General features: G+C 39.0%; 1 protein-coding gene across 1 annotated transcript in view; it reads right to left on the bottom strand.

Moving 5' to 3' along the window:
* Nucleotides 1-608: 608 nt before the first annotated feature.
* The window catches only part of SOS1 (son of sevenless homolog 1 (Drosophila)), a gene marked incomplete at its 5' end in the record, with an annotated part of 44,188 nt that continues 23,960 nt past the window's right edge, over nucleotides 609-20,836 (bottom strand). Inside the window, 14 exons of the mRNA XM_009868294.1 lie at nucleotides 609-1,746; nucleotides 3,075-3,193; nucleotides 4,352-4,616; nucleotides 4,771-4,887; nucleotides 5,838-6,010; nucleotides 8,353-8,470; nucleotides 8,828-8,990; nucleotides 9,317-9,436; nucleotides 10,101-10,323; nucleotides 11,459-11,562; nucleotides 12,100-12,222; nucleotides 12,624-12,705; nucleotides 17,614-18,269; nucleotides 19,232-19,359. Of these exons, the coding sequence (XP_009866596.1) occupies nucleotides 1,252-1,746; nucleotides 3,075-3,193; nucleotides 4,352-4,616; nucleotides 4,771-4,887; nucleotides 5,838-6,010; nucleotides 8,353-8,470; nucleotides 8,828-8,990; nucleotides 9,317-9,436; nucleotides 10,101-10,323; nucleotides 11,459-11,562; nucleotides 12,100-12,222; nucleotides 12,624-12,705; nucleotides 17,614-18,269; nucleotides 19,232-19,359 (2,886 nt within the window). The remainder of the gene's footprint in view (nucleotides 1,747-3,074; nucleotides 3,194-4,351; nucleotides 4,617-4,770; nucleotides 4,888-5,837; nucleotides 6,011-8,352; nucleotides 8,471-8,827; nucleotides 8,991-9,316; nucleotides 9,437-10,100; nucleotides 10,324-11,458; nucleotides 11,563-12,099; nucleotides 12,223-12,623; nucleotides 12,706-17,613; nucleotides 18,270-19,231; nucleotides 19,360-20,836) is intronic.

The following is a 20,836-nucleotide window of genomic DNA, read 5'->3' as shown; positions in this document are numbered from 1 at the left end:
TGCCAAAATTGACTTCTCTTTAGACTCTTATTACTAAAATACATACACTGAATTAGGAAAAATATGTACCATAACAGATGCTTTTATCCCCTTCAATGCCTAACTGAAAAACTGAATTGTATCTCTGTCTGTGTAATAATTTAACGTCTGTCAGCCAAACGCATCTGTATCTTTATTTCAATTAAATTAAAAACAATCTGCAAGTATATTTATGCAATGTCCACTATATACACGTGATTTATGCAACTGCAAGGCAATTCTATGTATGCTGATTAATCTATTGTTAGTAAAACATGACAATAGCTATGGAAGTTGACCAGTGAGTGTTCCTTTTCGTAAGTGACTGTTTTCATGACATGACTGAAAAAGAATAGCTACAAGCCATGAAATGGATTATCAGTAAAGCTTAAAAAGAACGTGACATAACCTAGCAGTCTTCTAAATGTAGTAGCATATTTACTTCCGATGATAGTGCTGCTTTTTAAAAAAAAAACACGTTGTCATCTTAACGATGTAAGACTTCCATCTGCTCTATCTAAAGAAAGCAATAATGAGACATTATGCTTCCTGGCAAAAATTTATTTTTGAACTGGCACCATAATATTTCAGAAAATAATAATAAAGTACCTCTTTGGTGAAGCCTAGGTACCCCCTACTACTCATTTTAACAACTTGTAAACAGGACCGCATTACAGTGCTTTGCCTTAATTCTAGCTCGGTTAGGTACCACAGATCTTCCTCACAGTCCTTCTCATAATTCTAGGAAGGAATTTTAAAGCAGGGAGTAAAGCAAAGGAAAATTAAGAAGGATATAAAGTTCCCTGTTTGAGATTTTAAAAAAGTGCATAATGTTTTCATTCCAAAAACTGTGCCACTGTATGGAACTGAATGGATACAAGACTGTTTTCCTTCCTGTACTGGACATCATTAATCATTACAGAAACACAGTCTCTTGCGCATAGGCCAAAGAAGTCTCTCAAGTCTGTTTTCTGGTACAATCAGTTGTCCAATTATTTTAGAACAATGTCCTGCATACTAAAACAAGAACAGCTAGTTAACTGTGAGGGTTTTTTTCATTAAAACGTCTGGTTTTGCAATTCCATTTTCTGTACACTGCATTTCCAATCTATTCGAGACTTCTTAGTGTTTGGCATACACATCCCAACTCCTTGGCACCACCGGGTTCAGTGCATCCATTGCCAGCAACAGACATAGCACCAGGAAAATGCAACTCCCAGCGCAAGAAAGAGTTCAGGAGGAGGGGGCATTCTCTAGCAACGGTGGTCCGTCTCGATGCATCGATGGGTGTGTGTGCTCCCTTTTGTAAGTTTTTGGAGGAAGCTTTGGGATATGTTGAGAAGTGCTTTGTCGCGGAGGAACAGGTGGTCCAGCAACAGAATGGAGGTCCACATCTTGCGGTATCAAAGGCGGTGATGGAAGATGCCTCCGTGCTACATGTGGAGAAGGTGTCTGAGGGGGAGGGGAAGTAAACAGAGACGGACTGTTTGGAAAAAAGGTATTTCCAAGTTCGCTTTTTCTCCCCAGTGGTGGAGGCTGGAGGTGTAGTGGTGAGCTAGAGAAAACATCTGGAGTTCGCACAGGTTCTCGTGGTGGTAACACAGGAGGGCTTTCAGGGGGGTCAGAGATGCAGGTCCGGTCAGGCACTGAGTACCTCGGTGAATACACTTTAGAGGTTGGTTGCCTAGGAGGGATTGCTGGTGGGCTGTCCAGGTGTGCAGAAGTAATCTGAGGTACACAAACATTTAATTCAACACATTTTAGAGGGGCTGTAAAGAACAGGACCCTGCTACAAAGAGGAAGCAGGGCTCCTGCCCTGCAGATTGCTTTTATCCAGTTAAAGAAGAGGCACAGCAAGCAGATGCAGAACTAAGACAGGGAGTAAGGAAATAAAACGGAATGGTGGTGCCTGAAAAAATGTTTCTCAGAGTGAAGTGGACAGAGAAGATAGAGACTGGATGTGCAGGAGTATATCAATACATGAGTTAACAGCCAAGGATGGAAGGAACAAAGATGCACAGAAAGGGACAAAGTTAAGGCAAAGAATGTTCAAAGCAACAATTTCCATGCTAGTCCCAGGTCTGCTTGCTGGCTAGGTATGAGTATCTTCCACCATCTCCCCAGTAACAAGCACTTGGGGTGCGTAGTAGCAGATATTTCTCCGAGAAAATGAGGAAATGGAGGCAGAGGATGCTGAGCAGGGGAAAAAAAAAAACTATGCTCAGAAAATGGAACTGAGTAGTCAGAATTATTGAAGTGAACAGCTCCCAACTTGCAGACCACAGTGATGAGGTAATTGGTCTCCAACACCCTATCATGTATATGATGTTTCCAGCTACATTTTGGTAGGAACGTGATGTGTTAAACTCTGCTGGCTGACAGCACAGTCACTCATAGTCTGAAAAAGAGTCTCACGCAAGCCCTCTTCAAAGATACATGCTCCAAAATAAATTTGAGTGGGATTTTCAAATTCACCAAATTCTCTGAAGTCACACACTAGCTCCCACTGCCAACGAGAGACATTTAATGCTGTCTGCAACAAAGGCTGGATCAAATACCAAATGCCAGACAAATGCAAAAGAAATATTTAGCAATGGCTCAAGCAGGCAGCAGTAATGAAGAAGTGAAAGGCAGCATGAGAGTCAAATATCCTAACAAACCTTTTCAGAGGACTGACATCTGTACAACAGCACTTTCCATCATTACTGTTCTTCAGTTCTTCACCCCCCACTCACACACCCCAAACTGGTACTCTGGGACAACTATCGCAGATGGAAATATCTGCCTGAAGCCTGAAGTTTTTCACAGGCAACATGAGGGCATGAGCATTGAGAATCAGTAGTCAAGAGACATTTCTAACCCTAAATGTAGGTGACATCCATTGATTTTCATTTGTTTGGGATCAGGACTTAATGAGGCAAAGCTGTGAAGGCTTGAAAGAGATGACTGCTTACTTTCACATACTGTTCTTCAAAAATACATCTTTAAGAGTTACTTTTCTATCATATCCTGACCTCTGCTCCCGAAAATAAATGCCCTTTTTCCCTCTTACTTACTTTTGATGGGGAGGACTCAGCTGGGGCAGACTCTGGTCTTCTCCGCGGAGGAACAGGAGGGGGGATGTGAGCTTCATCTGAATTTTTTGTAAAGTTTATGGATGACACAGAAGCAGACCCTAGCAGACATAAAAACCAAATCCTGATAATGATGAACTTTTGTTTGACTCAGTGTATTTCCTTTATTGCTGCCAGTAAAGGTGTCATAAATAATAAAGTAGTTGCTCATTAAAACCAGCATGAATCAAGGTGGCGTTAAAGACAGACAATAAAACTTGCAGGTTCCATACAAACTGCTTTTCTGACCTGCAATCATCTCTGTGGCCAACAGTTCCGGCACATTCTTACAAAATTCTTGAGACCAAAACCACACCACAGAGTCGTTCTTTTATCACAATACCACTAAAACATTATCCTGAACCTGCAGTCAATGGGCAAACCCAACAACAAAGAAATATCTTCTTCTGAAGACGTATTCCAGAGACCTGGCTTGGACACTCAGGAATGTCACTGCTCTGCTCAGGAACTTCTGCTTTCAGCAAGTCATTTCATCTCCTTGTAGCAAGCAGCTGAACACAAGACTAACCTTGTACTTCCTTTGAAAGCCCTCATACATGAAACCACTATCAAGTACTGAAAGCACACCACAAAATATAAGCCTTCCTTGTATGCTGGTGAAGATAGAAGAAAAATAAGCACGGATGGGTCCTGATGGATTTAGAGCAGAAAGTATCGATTTTAAGTTTGGCAGAAAAACCATCCATATCCACTTAAATCAATCTGCATTGGCGGACAGCAGAATATGGCACCCGCAAAGCACCCATTTTTATTCATTGTTCACCATCAAAACATACTCACCAAATACAAGGTTTAGGAGCGAATTTTGTAGACTAGCATTAATAGTTGGACTTGATGACCCCAAGGGTCTCTTCCAACCTCAATGACTTTATGATTTGATATATATATATACGGCAGCAAATCCCACAACGGTTTGGGGCATATGGGGGCACTAGAGATATATCTCTGCCTCGTGTTTTGACAGTTTCTCCAAAGACATGTAATGCTCTCTCCGTAACACACCTAGTTCTGTTCAGTTTTGCCCTTTACGATAAAAACTTTTTTAAAAATAAGACATAAAGCACAGTGATTTCTTTTGCTGCTAGGAAACAAAAGCCACTGTTTCTGTAGTCTCTTCAGAAGACTAAACATGGTTTCACCAGTTTAACACAACAAAATCTAATATGTCTGTTCTTGGCAGATTATCTACTAGCACCTACTTGCATGAAAAGGACTTGAAGGATCTGAGTCAAACACACTGCAGGCATCTGTAGTACTTGAAGTAGCAGAAGCAGGGGGAGGTGTCAAAGGTGTTCGCGGGGAGTTTGGTGCAGATGCTGTAGTTTCAGTCTCACTCTCTGGGATACGGCTATAGCTAATTTTCCTTGGCTCCTGTTGTAGGGGTGTAGGATGTCTCATGGTACCTGGCCTTGGATTAGAGGGACGAACACCTGGGGACTTGAGAGGATAGCTGTATTTTTTGGGCTGAAATGACAAAAAAGATAACATCAAACAAAATCAAAAGTCCAGAAGATCACTTAAATGTAGCTTTGTACTTAGGAAGTTAAGAGATCTAAAATTACTTCTGCTATCTGTGAAATAAGCATTTTTGGTAAAACCAAAAAATTTGAATACTAACAAATCTTGGTGGAGGCTTGACATTTCGTGGCTCTATCTCTAGTGACTTGTTGAACAGATAATCTGTAAATTCTGTCTCCATGCTGTTTCCCATTGGATTCAGGTTTTCAAAAAATCTCTGAAATACAAAAAGGTAGAAAACTTGTAATCTAAGCTACTATGGAGTGGCTTAGTATTTTTCATTTCTACTGCACAAATGATCACAATTGTTCCAGAGAAGAGGGAAAATGCCGGAGTCAAAAGCAATGACAGACTAAGTTAATAAATCTTTTTGTTGTCAGCCCTTTGCTGGGCATTGCTAGTGATACACATATCCTGAAAATCAACTGTGCAAGTACCCTAGATACTTTCTACAGTGCAAAAATCAGCTCGAACACCTTCAGAAGAAGCTGTAAGTAGTCCATCTTCACAATGATGCAGGGAAGACTGCTCTCACAATGCATTCTGCCAAACCCTATAGACAACAAGTAACAAATCTTGCAGAATTCTCTTAACATAACCTGTCCTTTGACTCTCTGAAAGTATATAGCTCAAAAAAGGTAATAAAAAAAACAAAGAAAGAAAAAGGAAAAGCAGAGAGAGGACTGCTTAGACAACACCACAGACCAAGGGTAATGGAACAAACTCCAGGAGAAGGAAAAATGTGATCATCATCAACGCCCACACATGACATAAAGGAAGTGCTATCAGGTAAACCTGGAAACGTAAGGGCAGGAGGAAAAAGACAGCTGGGCTCACTGGGCAAATTAATGCAACTGAGTGAAGGACGGTGACAATCTGGTAGTTTCTTGCTCCTGTTTAACACTAACCAGTAAAAAACATAAATCTATATACTAACATTCCAATAGCTAGGGAAAAAAGCAAACACCAAACCCCACCAAACTGCAAGCACTCAGCCTCCTGCCATTTCTTATAGTGAAAGCTGTAAGAGATTTTATAACAGGCCTGCTTGTCTCTAATTCAGTCTGACTGAATCTATGTGAATTCAATTTATCCTTATGATCTACCAGCTGACAGTCACCACAATAGTAGCTCAATGTCTGGATGCAAGGAACTAATGCCACTTACCCTGATGTCAAATTCCACTCTTAAACAATATGGCTGGTTTTGGTACTGCTGTATCTCTCCTGTTATTTCAGCTACCTTTCTTCTCTTGCTGAAATTTATAAGTTCTTTCCCATGTCGCTTCAGAAATTCAGGGTTGCCTTCTTCTGTTTTCAAAATGTTAGTTAAGTAAATCCCTAAGGAGCACACAGAAAAGGTTCTCAACACATAGTACAAATCAAGGAGGATGTCACATAACCAGAATACAAAGAATTCTTAAACAATTTAATTTGTGCAGTGTAATTATTTAGAAAAGTTCACTATTAGGGCCAGTAAAAGAATCGCACCTAATTTTCAAATAAGGGCAACAATATTTTAGTATGTCTTTTCCAGAAAGATGTCTTTTTTGCATTAGAATCTCCAAGTCTATGCCTCTTTCTATTGTGTAGGAGGCTCTAACAACTGAACACTACTAGTAGTTTGCAAGACAAGAGTATACTGAACTCAAGTGCTTTCTCTCAACTGTTCTGCCTCAGTTCCACTCTTGTCCATTAGAGATCGCAGCTAACCTTCAAAAAATTATTTTCAGGTTTTATTCTTCTGTTCCACTCTCTACTCCTGGCTTCATAACTGTATTAAAGGGTTGGAAGATTAGAAAGAAAAGAGTGCTCTCAAGTCCACAGATGATATATCTGGAACTATCATTATGACTCTTATCATTATGACTCTTCTAAGTATACCTTGAGATAAATAACTGAAGCTAACCTCTGCTAACCTCTACTCAGGTCTGAAGCAGGATAGAAAGTTTCTTAGTTGTTCTTATCTTTCTTTGCAGAGATCTGGAGTATACTCTTCCCCAATCTGTAAAAGGCCAAGAAAGCCAACAACACTATTTTCTTTCAGTTTTGTCCTGAAGACTATGTTGGACAAGTGTAATGTCCAGAGCTGGAACAGATCTGCAGCAAACATACAAGTAGCTTGCTAAAGAAGAGGAATGCCATGAGCTTCAACTTCACAATTTGCTAAACGTCAGAAATTCTTAGCAACCACCTTGAAAGAAGAACTGTTAAGCCTGATGATAAAGAAGAGGCTTTCTTCACAAACTGTGTTTTTATAGGAATAAGACTTTCTAATAGTTATAAGGAACTATGAAATTAAAACTCTAGTTTTATTTCTTTGAATTCTTCATGGGGAAGGGAGTCCTTTCTCTCCTAGCTGTCATATGTTTGAGTCTAGCTGGACTTTGGAAAACGGGGGTAGAGCTGTGGGGGTGACTCGTGTGAAACTTTGAGAGCCTCACGGGTAGGAGTTGGCCCTGCCTCTGACCATGGCCAGGCCCATCACCTCCTCTGCGATCAAAGTATTTAAGAGGCGACCCCACTGTTCTCTTTCTCTTTTGGTTTCATCTTGTCTTCATCTGTCCTGTCTTTGTGTTGAGGAATTTTTCGGCTGGAGGAGGTGAAGGTGAGAGGAGAACAAAGGAACATGGTCCTGAGAAGAAAGAGAGGGAGAAGGGCCCTGGTGCAGAAGGAAAGGGAGAAGGCTGCCAGCACAGAATCTGTCCCTCAAGCCCCATCTTGGGTGAGATGTCAAGGAGATGATTGCCTTCCAGCTGAGGCGATCGACGGTGGCAAAAACGTCCAGAATGTGGTGGTACATGCAGAGCCCAACGCCAGAGGGTAGAGACCAAGCACCAATGAGGGACGTGCCTGAAGTGATCCGTGGCCCCGATGGACTCACAAGGACAAAGAGGATTGCCTCCTGTGAGATGGACACCACGTGGCATGAAGGAGAGACTGTGAGGAGCCCTATTGTTCAGTGAGGAGCTGCCATGGACTGTTTCACCCACCTCCTGCTCCCCTTGCACCGATGCAGGGAAGGAGGTAGCTGGGAAGGTGGCAGGGGTGGGCGTGCTGGGGAGTGTATTTAAGAACAGCTTGTATTTATTGATGTATTCCTCTCATTATCCTACTTCGTAAATGGTGGTGGTAAATTAAATCTATGTTTTCTTCCCAAGTCTCTCTGTTTTTTTACTCATCATCTTAAATGGTAGATTATTACCATCTCTCTCCTTAATCTCAGTCCTTGAGCCTTTTTGGTTGAGTTTTCTCCCTCCATATCACTGTGGAGGTGGGAGAGGGGGGAGGAGTGAGTGAGTGATACAGTGGTTCTCTGTTGTTGGCCGAGACAATCGCTCTGAACCACAACCATGGCAATAATATTTTTAATATGACTACCTTCCATTTAAGGCTTTTATAGTCACAACAGTTCAAACCACTTTCAAAGTAAAAATGAGTAGGCATGAAAATAAGATATTGCAGATAATACTGATTTTTACTACAAATAACATTTTCAATTAATATTCACTTTATTTTTTCTTTTACATATATGCAATTAATGTCTGGGCACCTGAAACTCAAAATCAACTGTTGTGTTAAAACTGACCTCTCACTAATGCTTGTACTCTGTTTAGTACCCTGGCTCAATACCTTCCAGATGTTCACGCATGATACAGCTCATTCAAACCAACTGCACTTACCAAAAAAAGGCACACAAGGAGGATTAATGGACCTGAGTTTTGCCAAGTATTTCTTATAATGATCCTCACTCAGCTCATAAGCTTCTTCTAAAATCTTCTTCTGGCGACTTGGAATTTGCTAGAAGAAGAGATGGGAACAGGTTGTTTGGGAAGATAGCAGCAGCTGTAGACCAGCAACAAAACTGAGAGTAATGGTTTCCCACTGATATTTAACTCAGTGTCCATGAGGACAGTGCCCCAACACTTCAGAATCTTGCTACCTCTTTTCTGCCTTTCTTAAGTGGGGATTGATTTCTCGTTTCTAAAACCAAGAAAAAAAAAATCCTATTACACCCTGATTGATTAATTGGTTAGGGGATTTACCTTCCTCGTTCCTTCTTTGAAGGACATGCCTACTGAAAAGACAGGCTGTTAGCATAGCTAAGGTGCACTGCATTACAGTTCCATACCAAAACCAGAAAACATTTCACTGTACCTCAAACGTGTGATCCAACCTATACACTGCTGCGGAGTTCATAGCACTGACAATCTCAAGGACACCATTAAAGTTGTTTAGCTCTTGGAAAACTTGCAGAATCTCAATTATGCGGCTCACTACAATTACTCTTTCCTCTAGGTTTTCTGTTTCTACAATGCATCTAAATACACAAGAACATTTGATTTTGTATTGAAGCATCGATGAGTTTTCCAAAATCAAATATTAAGTCGTAATACAAACATACAAAAAATTTATAAAATTACTTGACATAGTTTTGAAAAATGTTTTAAAGAATAAACATGTGAAAGTAATCTAAGAATAAAAAGCTGAAATCATTGTGGTAATATCCTTGCAGCAACCATTTGTGACATCTAAACATGACTTAAAATTGGAATTCTCCCAAAACAGAATTTTTCACAGTATGCTTCTAAATGGACTGTAAATGTCCAGAAACATATCAAGTGCAGATTCAGGAAAGTTACTTACTTTTCAAACCACAAAGTGAGGTTAGTTGTATGCCTTATCATTTTGAGAAGGTTGGGAGAATTAATTTCTTTATCTTCCTTTGTCCACACACTTCCAACTAGCTCAGATGGTTGCACAGCTCTAGAAAAGCAGATCATGTATCAGAAAAATGTATAAAAAGGAGGAAGGAAAATATTATTTTCCCAAAAGCTCTTTATTGACAGTGAACTTGGAATTAATATTTGGAAATAAATTCTTAAGTTATCTCTTCTATAATGTTAGGCTCCCCACATGACTAAGTGGTATGTCTCTGCTTCTTTTCTAGTGTGCAAATATTTCTTAATTTATGTGACTATTAACCACATCTGTTCATCTCAATGATGAAGTCTGCATCTTATTCACCATAACAAAATGTGAGCTTCCAACACCTGAACAACCTCTCACAGACAGCTAGCTGGTGAGATCTGACATGGTCCATAATTTGCTTCACAAACTAGGATATGAAGAAAATCAATTAATGTTCATACTTCGCAAAGGCTGGTCTACTTGGAAAGTACCAGGAGTAACCTGCAGTACAATGCAATTAACAGTATGTATGAGTTACATGTACTGCACATTAACTTGAGGAGGATAAGACAAATACTGTTTTTTAGAATTTTTTTTCTGAAAAAATAGCAATTAATATACAGCATTAGTAAAGTCCCTTGACCTACCGTGGGGCTTCACAGCAGGGGCCCGCAGAAACAATTTCATGCTGGAGAATATTTTGGTTTGTGTCATGTGTTTTTCAATGGAGGAAAGTTACCTGTAAAAATCTGACTCAAGCAAAGTGAGCTGTCGAGCAATTTCTATTGGATGCAAAGTGAGCAAGTCAAAAGTCTCTGTGTGTCCTGGTTTGCTTATATGCCATTCAATCGCTGGAGGTGGGCTCTCAAATGTAATGTTGTGACTTGGACCAATGGCTTGTGCCTGCTTCTTCCGGTTGATTATCTTTGTGATTGATTCAACCCATTTCTTCATCGCTTTGCCTGGCACACAGAGAGAAAAATCACCATTTAGTTACTCTTAACACTCTTTATCCAAAGAGGTCGGCATAATTTAGAAATCTTTGGATTTAAATCCAAAACCTACTAAATTAAAGCAACCGTATGTTCTTCGGAAGTGTATAAGCAGTGCTCTCACACAAGCCTCAAGGCATTTTAACATATAAAGAAGAATTCCTCAACAGCCAATGCTGAGCATGCCAAGTTTGTCCAAGTACAATTCAGAACACCCACACCCGGCATCTGCTTCAAATCAGGTGCTTTCTCTTCTTTTCTAATTTTACCATGAGTTTATGGGAACTAATCTTTTGCCCAAAATGTACTTCTGTAAACACGCTGAACTTTACGCTTTGGGCAAGAGTACATGCTGAGCTCAGATAACATAGAAGGGCAAAATAACAGATACAGAGAAGCTTCTCCTTCTACTGCATTCAGCATCAAAGCTCAGAATAAAACCCAAAGGCCAAATGCCTGTTTAGTTCTACATTGTAAGAATTTCATGCATGATATGGCAAATCCACTGAAAATTTACCAGTAATCCACATTAAACTAGCTGACTGTTTTTCCTCCTCTTTTTAATTGCGACACAACCATTAAATACTTCTCTAATGTACTATTTCCCTAAAAACTGCTTCTGTAGCTGTCTCCGTTTTTCTTACAAGGGAACAGGAAAGATCTGTACAACTGGAATGTGTTCTACAGGTCTTACATGCTTGGTGAAATAGGTGGAAGATCCCTGTTCAAGAAATAGTGGCTTCCACCAGAACAGTTTTACAAAAAATTACCCCTGTGTATAGTTCAAGAAGATAATCAAAGCAATTATTCTGTCCTGATCATTACTCAATTCTTATTATTTTGAATTATTTCAGTCCCTTTTTAACAAAACCATTACTAATTTATCAGGATGTAAATAACATTCATTCTTATGAAGAAGGGCCAGACTTCGAATAATAGTGTGGGTGTTGTTTTTTTTTAAAATTAAGGTTTACTTTACGTTCTTTGTGAAGTATTTGATAAGCAGTCAGTCCATCTCCTCAGCAAAAGGAAAAGTGATCCCATTCCATACCTTTGAAAAGGGATGTTTTATGATAAATGCCAGCACTTAAGAAACCATAACTACCTCTTACTGTTCCAATGAATTCCTCCAAACGTTGCAGAAGATCAGCATCTCTTTCAAAGTCATAGAAGTGGTGTTCTACCCAGTGACGACACACATTTAATACTCTGCAAAAGTAAAGGATAAGTAAGTGCTCTACAATATAGTGTATCTTCATGTCTATCATTTCAAGGCTTTTAGCAGGCTAGGGTTCACAGGACTACTGGAATCAGCAGACCAAATGCAATTATTCTGCAGTCTGCATTTCACCAACATTTTTCTACTTTAAGTCAGAGTAATGCAATTATTCCTAAAAAGAACAGTACCTAAAATGGTCTCTGCCTACATCTTTGTGGCACACTTATCCTGTGTATCCTTGCAAAAACATGGATAAAAAGAAAAAAAAGCAAGTGTAAGACACTAATTTGCATACTAGTAGTCTAAAACTCAGCACAAGCCTTTCCCAAGCCTTTTCGTGCCATGAATTTAAATTCCCACCAGGTTTTCAAGCAGTAAGGTCAAAATGGCCAACTGTCCACGAACGCTTTCTATCAAAGCATCTACAAGAAAGGACACTGATATCACAAAGGGCCACTGCATCAAAAATATGTTTCTTCAAAAGACTTTAAGGAAGTCAGTTTGGCTCACCTTGATGCAATACTCACCGTAGCTGCACAGGCTGAATGTACTCTTTCCTAAATCTTTTTAACTCTGCACTAAGAGGCTGGTCTCCGTTCTCCATAGCAATACGATCAGCTTCTGTTGGCTCAGGCTCTGGAATTTCAAATCTAGCACAGAAGATGTGTGTAAGCACTAGGCTCGTATTACACTAAACTTGTTCACAGCATGAACGAATCAAATGTTGATTAAAGATACCTCAAAATTCAGAATGTTCCTTACATCTTGGTAAAGACATAGGAAGATTCACTGAATTTAATAATAAAAAAAAAAGATTTCAAAGACAAAACTGTGGGATGCTAGAAATTAGCAGAGCTACCTGAACAATCCTAATACTTCAGGATATAACTTGCACATTCTTGCAGTCTTCCAATTCGATAACTTTTTAAAGAGTGTTTGAAGTGAGTGAAAACCAACTGGAAAACAAGAATCTTACAAGCTCTAAGTAAAAGTAATAAAAGAAAAAAAAAGTTTGCACTTAGTATGAACAATATTTTTAACAGTGCCATACCTTTCTATTAGCAGACTCAGCAACTCTTGAGGTTTACAGAAGGATCTATACGTTGTGAGAAAAGTCCGAACAAAGTTGGGATCTAAGACAAAGAAGAATTTTATGCTCACATCAGCAATTATCTATATTTTTCTCTTTCAAAACAGCTTTTAGTATCCTTTAAAATAACTTTAAGAATACTTTAAAATTAAGGATGCCAGCCTATCAATTTACAGAGACAATGATGCTAACTGCTTTGGTAACAATTCATGACCTTTTAAAACATCAGTACAAAGCAGAATTTAAAAACAATTTTTACTCTGTGGAAAATTCAAAACGACTTTTTCTTTCCCTTCAGTTACTGAAAGACAGGGTTCTTTTTCAACAACGCAGGAAAAAATAATTTTATTTATGAGTCATTTAGTAAGCTACTTTGTTTTTTTGAGGATAAGGACAGGATAACTTAAAACACACATCAAGTAACATCGCATTGGATAGAAATGGCCTTTTCAAGGCGAGAATGTTTTCCCTAAACTGGTATAACTGATAATCAGGCATGGTTAAGGCAGGCTAAATATTTTTTCAGGTCACTGGCAGCTATACTTTGAAGTTATATTTATTTCATTTCAAGAAAATCGAGATATTTCATTTGATTGGACTTCTCACATATCAGTTTGTTTAAAATATTCACACGTGTCTAAAACCAAGCAGGTATTCAAAATAGAAAACCCATGCGTGTCTCCTAATGACAAAAGCAAACCCATTTGTTTTCAAGTATGAGGAAATGCAGTGACAGCACAGAGCTGACTAGAAATAAAGTTAACATTGTTATCACTGAACAAAATTAATGTGCAGGTTGTAATAGCTTTGTATATCAAATCCATATAAAAATTTTAAAAACAAATGCCAATTGGTAATTTTTTCTAAAACAGAGTGGCTGACAAGGAACACACAGGACTTGAAGCACAAGTTCCTACAGGCTGTAACGAAGAAAACCACGTCTGTGTTATTTGACCTAACGCTATATTAAGCCATTAGACTTGTTTCCTGGAATACAGGCTTTTGAGAGCGTTTTAAAAATCCTCCTTAAATATTTACCAACATGTTGTCCATCTGAATGAATAGTCCACCTTTCTTAGATCCCAAGCTCTTCATTTGGGCAACAGTTCACTGTAATGTTTTGCACACATTAACCATGTGTTGTGTATATTGTGTAACACAGCACTTCCTCGCATTTCTGTTGTACGCTGTCTCCCATTTCTTATACAACTAGCTATTTTGCTTTACCATCTTTATGTCCCTCATTACTCCTTATCATAATGCCTCTTCCACCTCTCCTTGAAACTGTGCAGTCTAAAATCCTTTTCAAAGGCTTTACTCCAATTCTTTTGCATGAAGAATGCTATCCCTGTCCCCATCATCCTTGTAATGAAAATACACAATTTTTGTTGTCCTAAAAAAAGTACAGAAGCAAGCACAGTAACTCATGTTTTCACAGTCTGCATTGTGTCACAGCATCCATCCTAAGTAGATTTTGTCTACTTGAAAAAGACAGACTCTATAGGAATTAACACTTTTAGATTCCCGCAAGCTCTGAGTCATAGCTATTGTTATTTACATGCAGGGTCAGTGTTTTAATCCGCAATACATACTGAATTTTAAATCAAGTAGATCAGAAAAATCAAACCTTGTCTTTTTATCTCACTAGGAAAATCTGTAACTCAAAATAGTGTACAAATATATGAGCAAGCATTAAAAAAAGTACAGACAACACTAGTTAGTCAGGATGTCTGCTCATGTGATAATTCTCTCTTCAATACAGCCAATTTTAAAGCTAAAAAAGAACAATAACTTGTTCTACAAGGATTTATAAATAATCACCCTTGAATTCCTGAAGAAAGGAAACGGACACTATGATGACGCACAAGCAGTCTTAACATATCAAAGCTTTAAAAATAGAAGAGCACTGCCCTATAGACAAAAAAAGTGCCACAACTTTCAAATCTTGGTACCACCTAAACCAGCTGTTTTTAAACAATAATCAGGCAAAGGAGGAGATAATGAATGCAGGAACACATTTAAACAAGTACGACCCACCAGAATGTGCAAACAGGGTCAGAACCTGAATTTCTAACCATAGGGCACTTTCCTCTCTTCTTGTAATATACAGAAAGCTGCTTCTGCAGAGGAGATTTCTCCCTACTTTGCTACGACAGGATGGCTTGGATGTCTGGGGCACTTTGTGGCTGGGTGGCCATGGGGGTTGTCTCCCTGTCCTAGCTCTTGCGGTGGCTGGATGCCTTCTACCCCCATCAGCGCTGCCTCATTAGAGCTGGGTTACTGGGCTGTCCCCGCTCCACAGAAAAATATTTGTTGATAAGCTGGTTTGTGCCTTATCAGGGAGGTGAGGGAAGAAAAATAAAAGGTCCACCTCCCTTATCTACAAATGAGATGGACTGTTTGGGTCTACACAGATGACAAGAACATTGAGATTTGATTTGATTATTGTCTGAATATGGCCAATATATTGCTCAATATGGAACTAAGTAAACTGCCCCTCTGCTACTTGCAACAAATCGGTATCACCACTGTTATCAGTAATTATTCCTTACAGTATTTGGCCTACAAAGATAAAAACCCACAGCTACGCTAAACACTGTTGTCAGACTGTCAGATCAAGGGCTGCCATAACCAGTCACACCATAATTGAGAGCAGTTGCTTCAGAAACGTAAGAGCTTGCTATTCTGGCATTTGAATATCAAGTCAATAAATTCCTTAAGGTTACAAGAATGCATACACAATCCTATGTGGGGCAAGAAAAGCATTTCTACAGTGTAGCTATTTGGCTAGGTATCACCAGGGTATTCATTTTCCCACATCTAAGCAAAACACAAGCTTTGAACTCAGGAGGTATGTGTACGAAGGAGCTGAAGTGTTACTATGGAAAGTTGCTGCTTCTACTCACTGCATCTCATAAAATGCAACAAAACACCGAATAATTTACATAGTAAATGGACCTGGTTTCCTGCACAACAGAGCCTTTTTGGCTGAGTCACTATATCTCTATTTCTCTGTTCCACTGGAAAACAGCACAGAATGGTTAGAATGATGACATTTTTCTTCATGAAAAACAAATCATACACCAGAAGATATAGAATGAAAGGTAAGGGTGTCAAGAAATGATGTGCAACCTAGCAAATCAGCATCAGGCCCACGTATGTTGCGCTAAGATCTTTAGGGCTACAAAGACATGCTAAATACATCACAACAATTTTAATTCTATTGGTCAAAGTCTTTCACAGCATATCTCACGCTATCCATGTTTGCAGTTTCCTCGTAGAATAGTTTGGTCAATGGCACACATACCAACAATGTCAGTTTTCAAGCTAACTACTTAAGTAACTTTATTAAATAGGGGCTGCTACAAGCAAGTACTTAAATGACTGTGGACGAAAGTGGATTTAACCAATTGATCTGAATTCCTCCTCGGTGTCTTCTGTGCTAGGAAGGCCAAAAAAGACATGCAGGTGAAAAAACAATACAAAAGATGTATTTCAACAAGCCACATGTTCCACAAAAGCAGGCCCTGCTAGCACTGAGAGTAACACCAAGGCTACAGCACCAAACTCCCTATGCTATGGAAAGGGCAATTCTTAATGGTGCACAAGTTAGCCAAATCAAAACAAATGTTCATAGGGCAGTAATGAGGGGTTTGGGGTTTTTTTGCTACTTCTCTGTCACATATAATGCTAGCTTAAGAAAAAAAGTGTCTTCCTTTCTCTAAGGCTAAATTGTTTTATTTTAACTTCTAAAACCATAAAATTATGTTGTAAATCACGCCTGTAAAATTCTCTGCCAAGAGCTAAAAGTTTATAAAGTTACAAGGAAATGAAGAAAGGCACAAAACTGCTCTGACAAAACCTGCCAGCACAATATTACATTTGGGTTTCTAATAAATGTTTGAAAAGCTCAACTCAAGGAAATGTGGAAAAGAGCAATAAAAGTAATGGATGTATTTACAAGCATTTTCAAAATAAACAAAAGTACTAAACTTCATTAATTATAACCCACTTACTCTCCACTTCTTCCAAACAAATATTCCTGGTCTATGCGAGCTATACAAGACTGAGCTGCAGAAAAACAATTTAGTATAATCAAACCATAAAGACTAAAGAGAAAGGGGAAAAACCCAAATCCACAGTTAAATACGAGAAGCACTAATATCAAGATGCATGAAGTTTTAGAATAACTGACATTCATGTAGAATCAAAAAAAATTACAAAACAATCCAAACTCAAACACTCAAGCTTATGCTTTTCAACCCAGCTTATGAAAATCCTGGGAAATTACCAAGGAAACTCCACACACTGAGGTTAGACTGGACGATCACAGAAAAGCCTCAATGTATCTTCAACACAAACAGAAACCCAAAGTCAGGAGACCGTAAATCAAATTCCCACTGAAATTCTGATTAAGGTGAGGTTCAGAGGTCAAATTATGCAAGTCACTCCTTCCAGCAAGCTGCTCTTTGGCCTTTTCATTACATGCCAGCATGGACACGGTTAATAGCTGATCAAATACAACCCTCATTTGAAAACACTGGGCCCACAATTCTCTTCTGCAATGCTGGTGCTTCATGTGCTACCCAGCTTTGGAAGTCTTGAGGGAAAGCAATTCTTGTAGCCTGGGGCATACAGGAGAAAGTATTGTCTAGAGCTCAATTCCTGCAGGCCCCCATCTGCCCTATCCTTGCCTGAGAATAACTTTATACACATGCATATCCCCACCACATTCAGCCAAAGAGGATTCACATTTTTAAGTGCTACAGCCACAGAGGTGCACGTTTACATTGCAAAACCTTAACTGAAAAAGCACATTCGAAGAAGTGCACTGCAAAGCATACACACTTTCTACATACTTTATATATTTTGCTGCATGTACTTAACACAGAAAGAGAAGCACAAACTAGTCATCACCTTGAATTTTGGCTACATAAATGAAGTGCCTCACCTGCATACATGTGGTAAGTCAGCCTCTCGATGAGCTTGATGACAGTTCCTGCCTTGATGATGGGGATTCCAGATTTGGGCTGCATGTTTTCTTCAAACACAATATTTTCCTCAGAGTCAGGTTCTGCAAATCTATAAAGCTCAGGATTTGGAAATCTCATCTGCTCCTCTTTTTCTTCCTGCAACATTGTTACATCCAACATCCTTTCCAGAGTGCTTCTATATTGCAAGGATATCAATGCTGCCATCCAGTTGTTTTTCTCTTCAGCTGATTTAGCAGCAAAAATAACACTGTTCTCATCTTTTAAGATGATTTCAAAAGCATGTCTGTACTCATTAGTGTCATCTTTATCATTGATTTGTACCTTTCGCATGAAGAACTTTTCTTTTAGACGATATTCTGCATTGCTAGCACCAGGAAGTCTTGGTTGGCCATGATTTGACTTACAGCAAATCATCAAGCCATCAAACAGAAATATGTGTCTCTCGTGCTTTGCTCCTACACGTGTGAGCGTTCCTTCCATGATGAACTCATTACAGCATTGTCCAATGTCCTTCCCCTCCCAACCATCAATATTTTTCTGGATTTCATTCATTTTCTTAATTGCTAGCTGTTTCCCCTTCATCTGCTGAGTATAGAATCGGCATGCAGATTCACTTCAGTGAAGGATGGGAGAAAGGCAGCCTATTAGTATACATGTATTTAAAAAAAATCACAACCACCACAAACAGCAAAACTAGACGATCATCCATCCAAGTGTTGAGAATTCCACTGGGAATGCCATTTCAGCACTCAGTACCAGCATCACTGCAGAGCTTGAATGTTTCTCTCAAGTACCTGATCTGACAGATTTTTTACTTATCTTCTATGCAATTTTACCTCAACGTAAGCAACCAGAAGTAGGCAAGATATTAGTGCTTCTCAGCCTAACAAGTCGCTCATTTCCATAGCCAACAAACCAATTTTAGACTGCATTACTGAAAGAATCACATTCAGAGAAAATAAGCTGTTACATGCATCCATGTCCAAAGCCTAAAGATTACACTTTGCAACACAGAACTTGTTTCACAAAGAAAATATTGAAACAATTTTAAGAGCAAAAGCAAAGTTTTAACATGTGTAAATAAGTGCACAAATATTAGTATTAAATCAGACAGTATAATTCAAGAATATTCTAGAATGGTGCAACTAAGTATTAGTTATCTTTGCACCTATTCCTATTATCTAGTGCCAGTTTTAACTAGCCATTACACAAACCACTTTCCAGATTAAGTAGTTTCAAATACAGGACCGTTCACTTCTAATCACACAGAAACACACTTTTACAGTATTTTTAGGCAGATATTTATTATCTGAGTACAATTAACCCACAAATGCTATAACTTTCTACTTACCAGTGAATTCTCAGAACATCTCAAATACCAGTATGCAAGGACACAGAAATCAGAACAGTTTTAAAACAATAACAAATTATCTCGACTTTGATGTCACTTCCTCTGAAAAAGCAGGCTTGTCACAAACTATTTTGTTCATTGTTTACTAAAAGAGGAAACTGGAAGCCCTGGATTTATAGCAAAGCATTAAGAGTAAAAAGCAGGAAAAAAGGAAATATGTTTACCTAAGCCTTCGTTTTGCAAGACTTTTGGAGCATATCCGTTCCATACTGCTTTGAAGATTTAGTAGGGCAGTTATTGCTTGCTTCAAGCACTCTTTGTCTTCTTCATCCTCACTTTTTTCTTCCAATTGCTGTGAACATTGAAAGTCACATACAAAACGTGTTACAAGCATTTTGGTACACGCAAATCCACAAAGTTTACCTAAGAAGAAAACCAACCACGTTGCACGTTCCTGCTTGCTATTGAAGTTAATGAAATAAAACCAGGTGCATTACTGACACTGGCAAGACAGACAACTGTCTGCTAAAAACTTAATCTCAGTAAAATAAGAGCAGCATGAGAGCAAGAGTCACTTTTTACAGATGCACTCAGGCACATATTATTTACCTCAAAACTAGTTTGATATACATCTCCAAAAAAGGAATCCATTAGAGGTGTGATATCTTAAGAGGAGCAACAAGGAAGGAGATACCCATATATACTACTCTACAGCACAGGTTCAAATCTGTGTGATGTATGTACATTTGTAACACTCATAAACACTGCTGGAACAGGCAAACTGCACCTAAACCTACACAAAACTCCTTAACTGCATTTATAAACAGGCGATTACAAAGGCTGACACCTCACTAGCAACAGTCTAGGTTGGAAGGGACCTTGGAGACTATTTTATTCAACCTCCAGCTCAACTGCAGAACCAACACAGATTAGGTTGCCTATGGCCATACTGAGTTTTGAATTGCCCTTATGATGGAGAGGCCACAACCTCTCTGGACAATCTGTTCCAACTTCTGAAATTCCTCATGGCTAAAATTTATTCTCCTAATAGCTTATCAGGATTTCCCTTATCGACTTTTCACAGTGGCAGATATGGAAGCACTATGCAGCTGCGAGAAGTATTTCTCCATCTCTACTCTGGTGAGGCCTCATCTGGAATACTGTGTCCCGTTCTGGGCCCCTCAGTTCAAAAAGGACAGGGAACTCCTTGAAAGGGTCGAGCACAGAGCCACAAAGATGATGAAGGGAGAGGAACATCTCGCTTGTGAGGAAAGGCTGAAGGAGCTGGGTCTCTTCAGTTTGAAGAAGACCAGACTGAGGGGTGACCTCGTTAATGTTTACAAATCTGTAAAGGGTGTCAGGAGGACAGAGCTGGATGTGGTTCTCCCACTGCAGCCTTGCCAGTATGGAAGAGGCAGGCACTGTCACTCCCCTCAACCTGATGGCCACACACTTGGTAATGCAGCAAGACAAGCCTTTGCAGTTGTCAGGGTGTTTTGCTGGCTTGTGTACAGTTTATTATCCATCAAGACTGTGATTTTATTTTTTTCTTCCCATTCAAAATAAAAAAAAAAAGGGGAAAAACAAATCACCACAGGGACAGTAAATGTTCCTTCTCCATGGAGGGGTTGCTTGGCTGTTCATCAGAAAATATGGAGGCATCTAACCATGGCCAGCTTGTAAAATCAGGGTACATAAATTCCTTTCTGAGTATAGAGCTACATTAATACTTTCATACACTAAATCAACTTTTTGTAAAGGATAAACAAATATAATAAAGCTGTAAACTAAAACAGAGAAGCATAATACTAATATTTTGTGCCTAACTA

This window comes from Apaloderma vittatum, unplaced genomic scaffold (genome assembly GCF_000703405.1).
Source record: "Apaloderma vittatum isolate BGI_N311 unplaced genomic scaffold, ASM70340v1 scaffold10884, whole genome shotgun sequence".
In the NCBI taxonomy this organism is placed as follows: Eukaryota; Metazoa; Chordata; class Aves; order Trogoniformes; family Trogonidae; genus Apaloderma; species Apaloderma vittatum.
The sequence above is the reverse complement of the archived record's forward strand: the minus strand, read 5'-3'. Positions and strand labels throughout refer to the sequence as shown.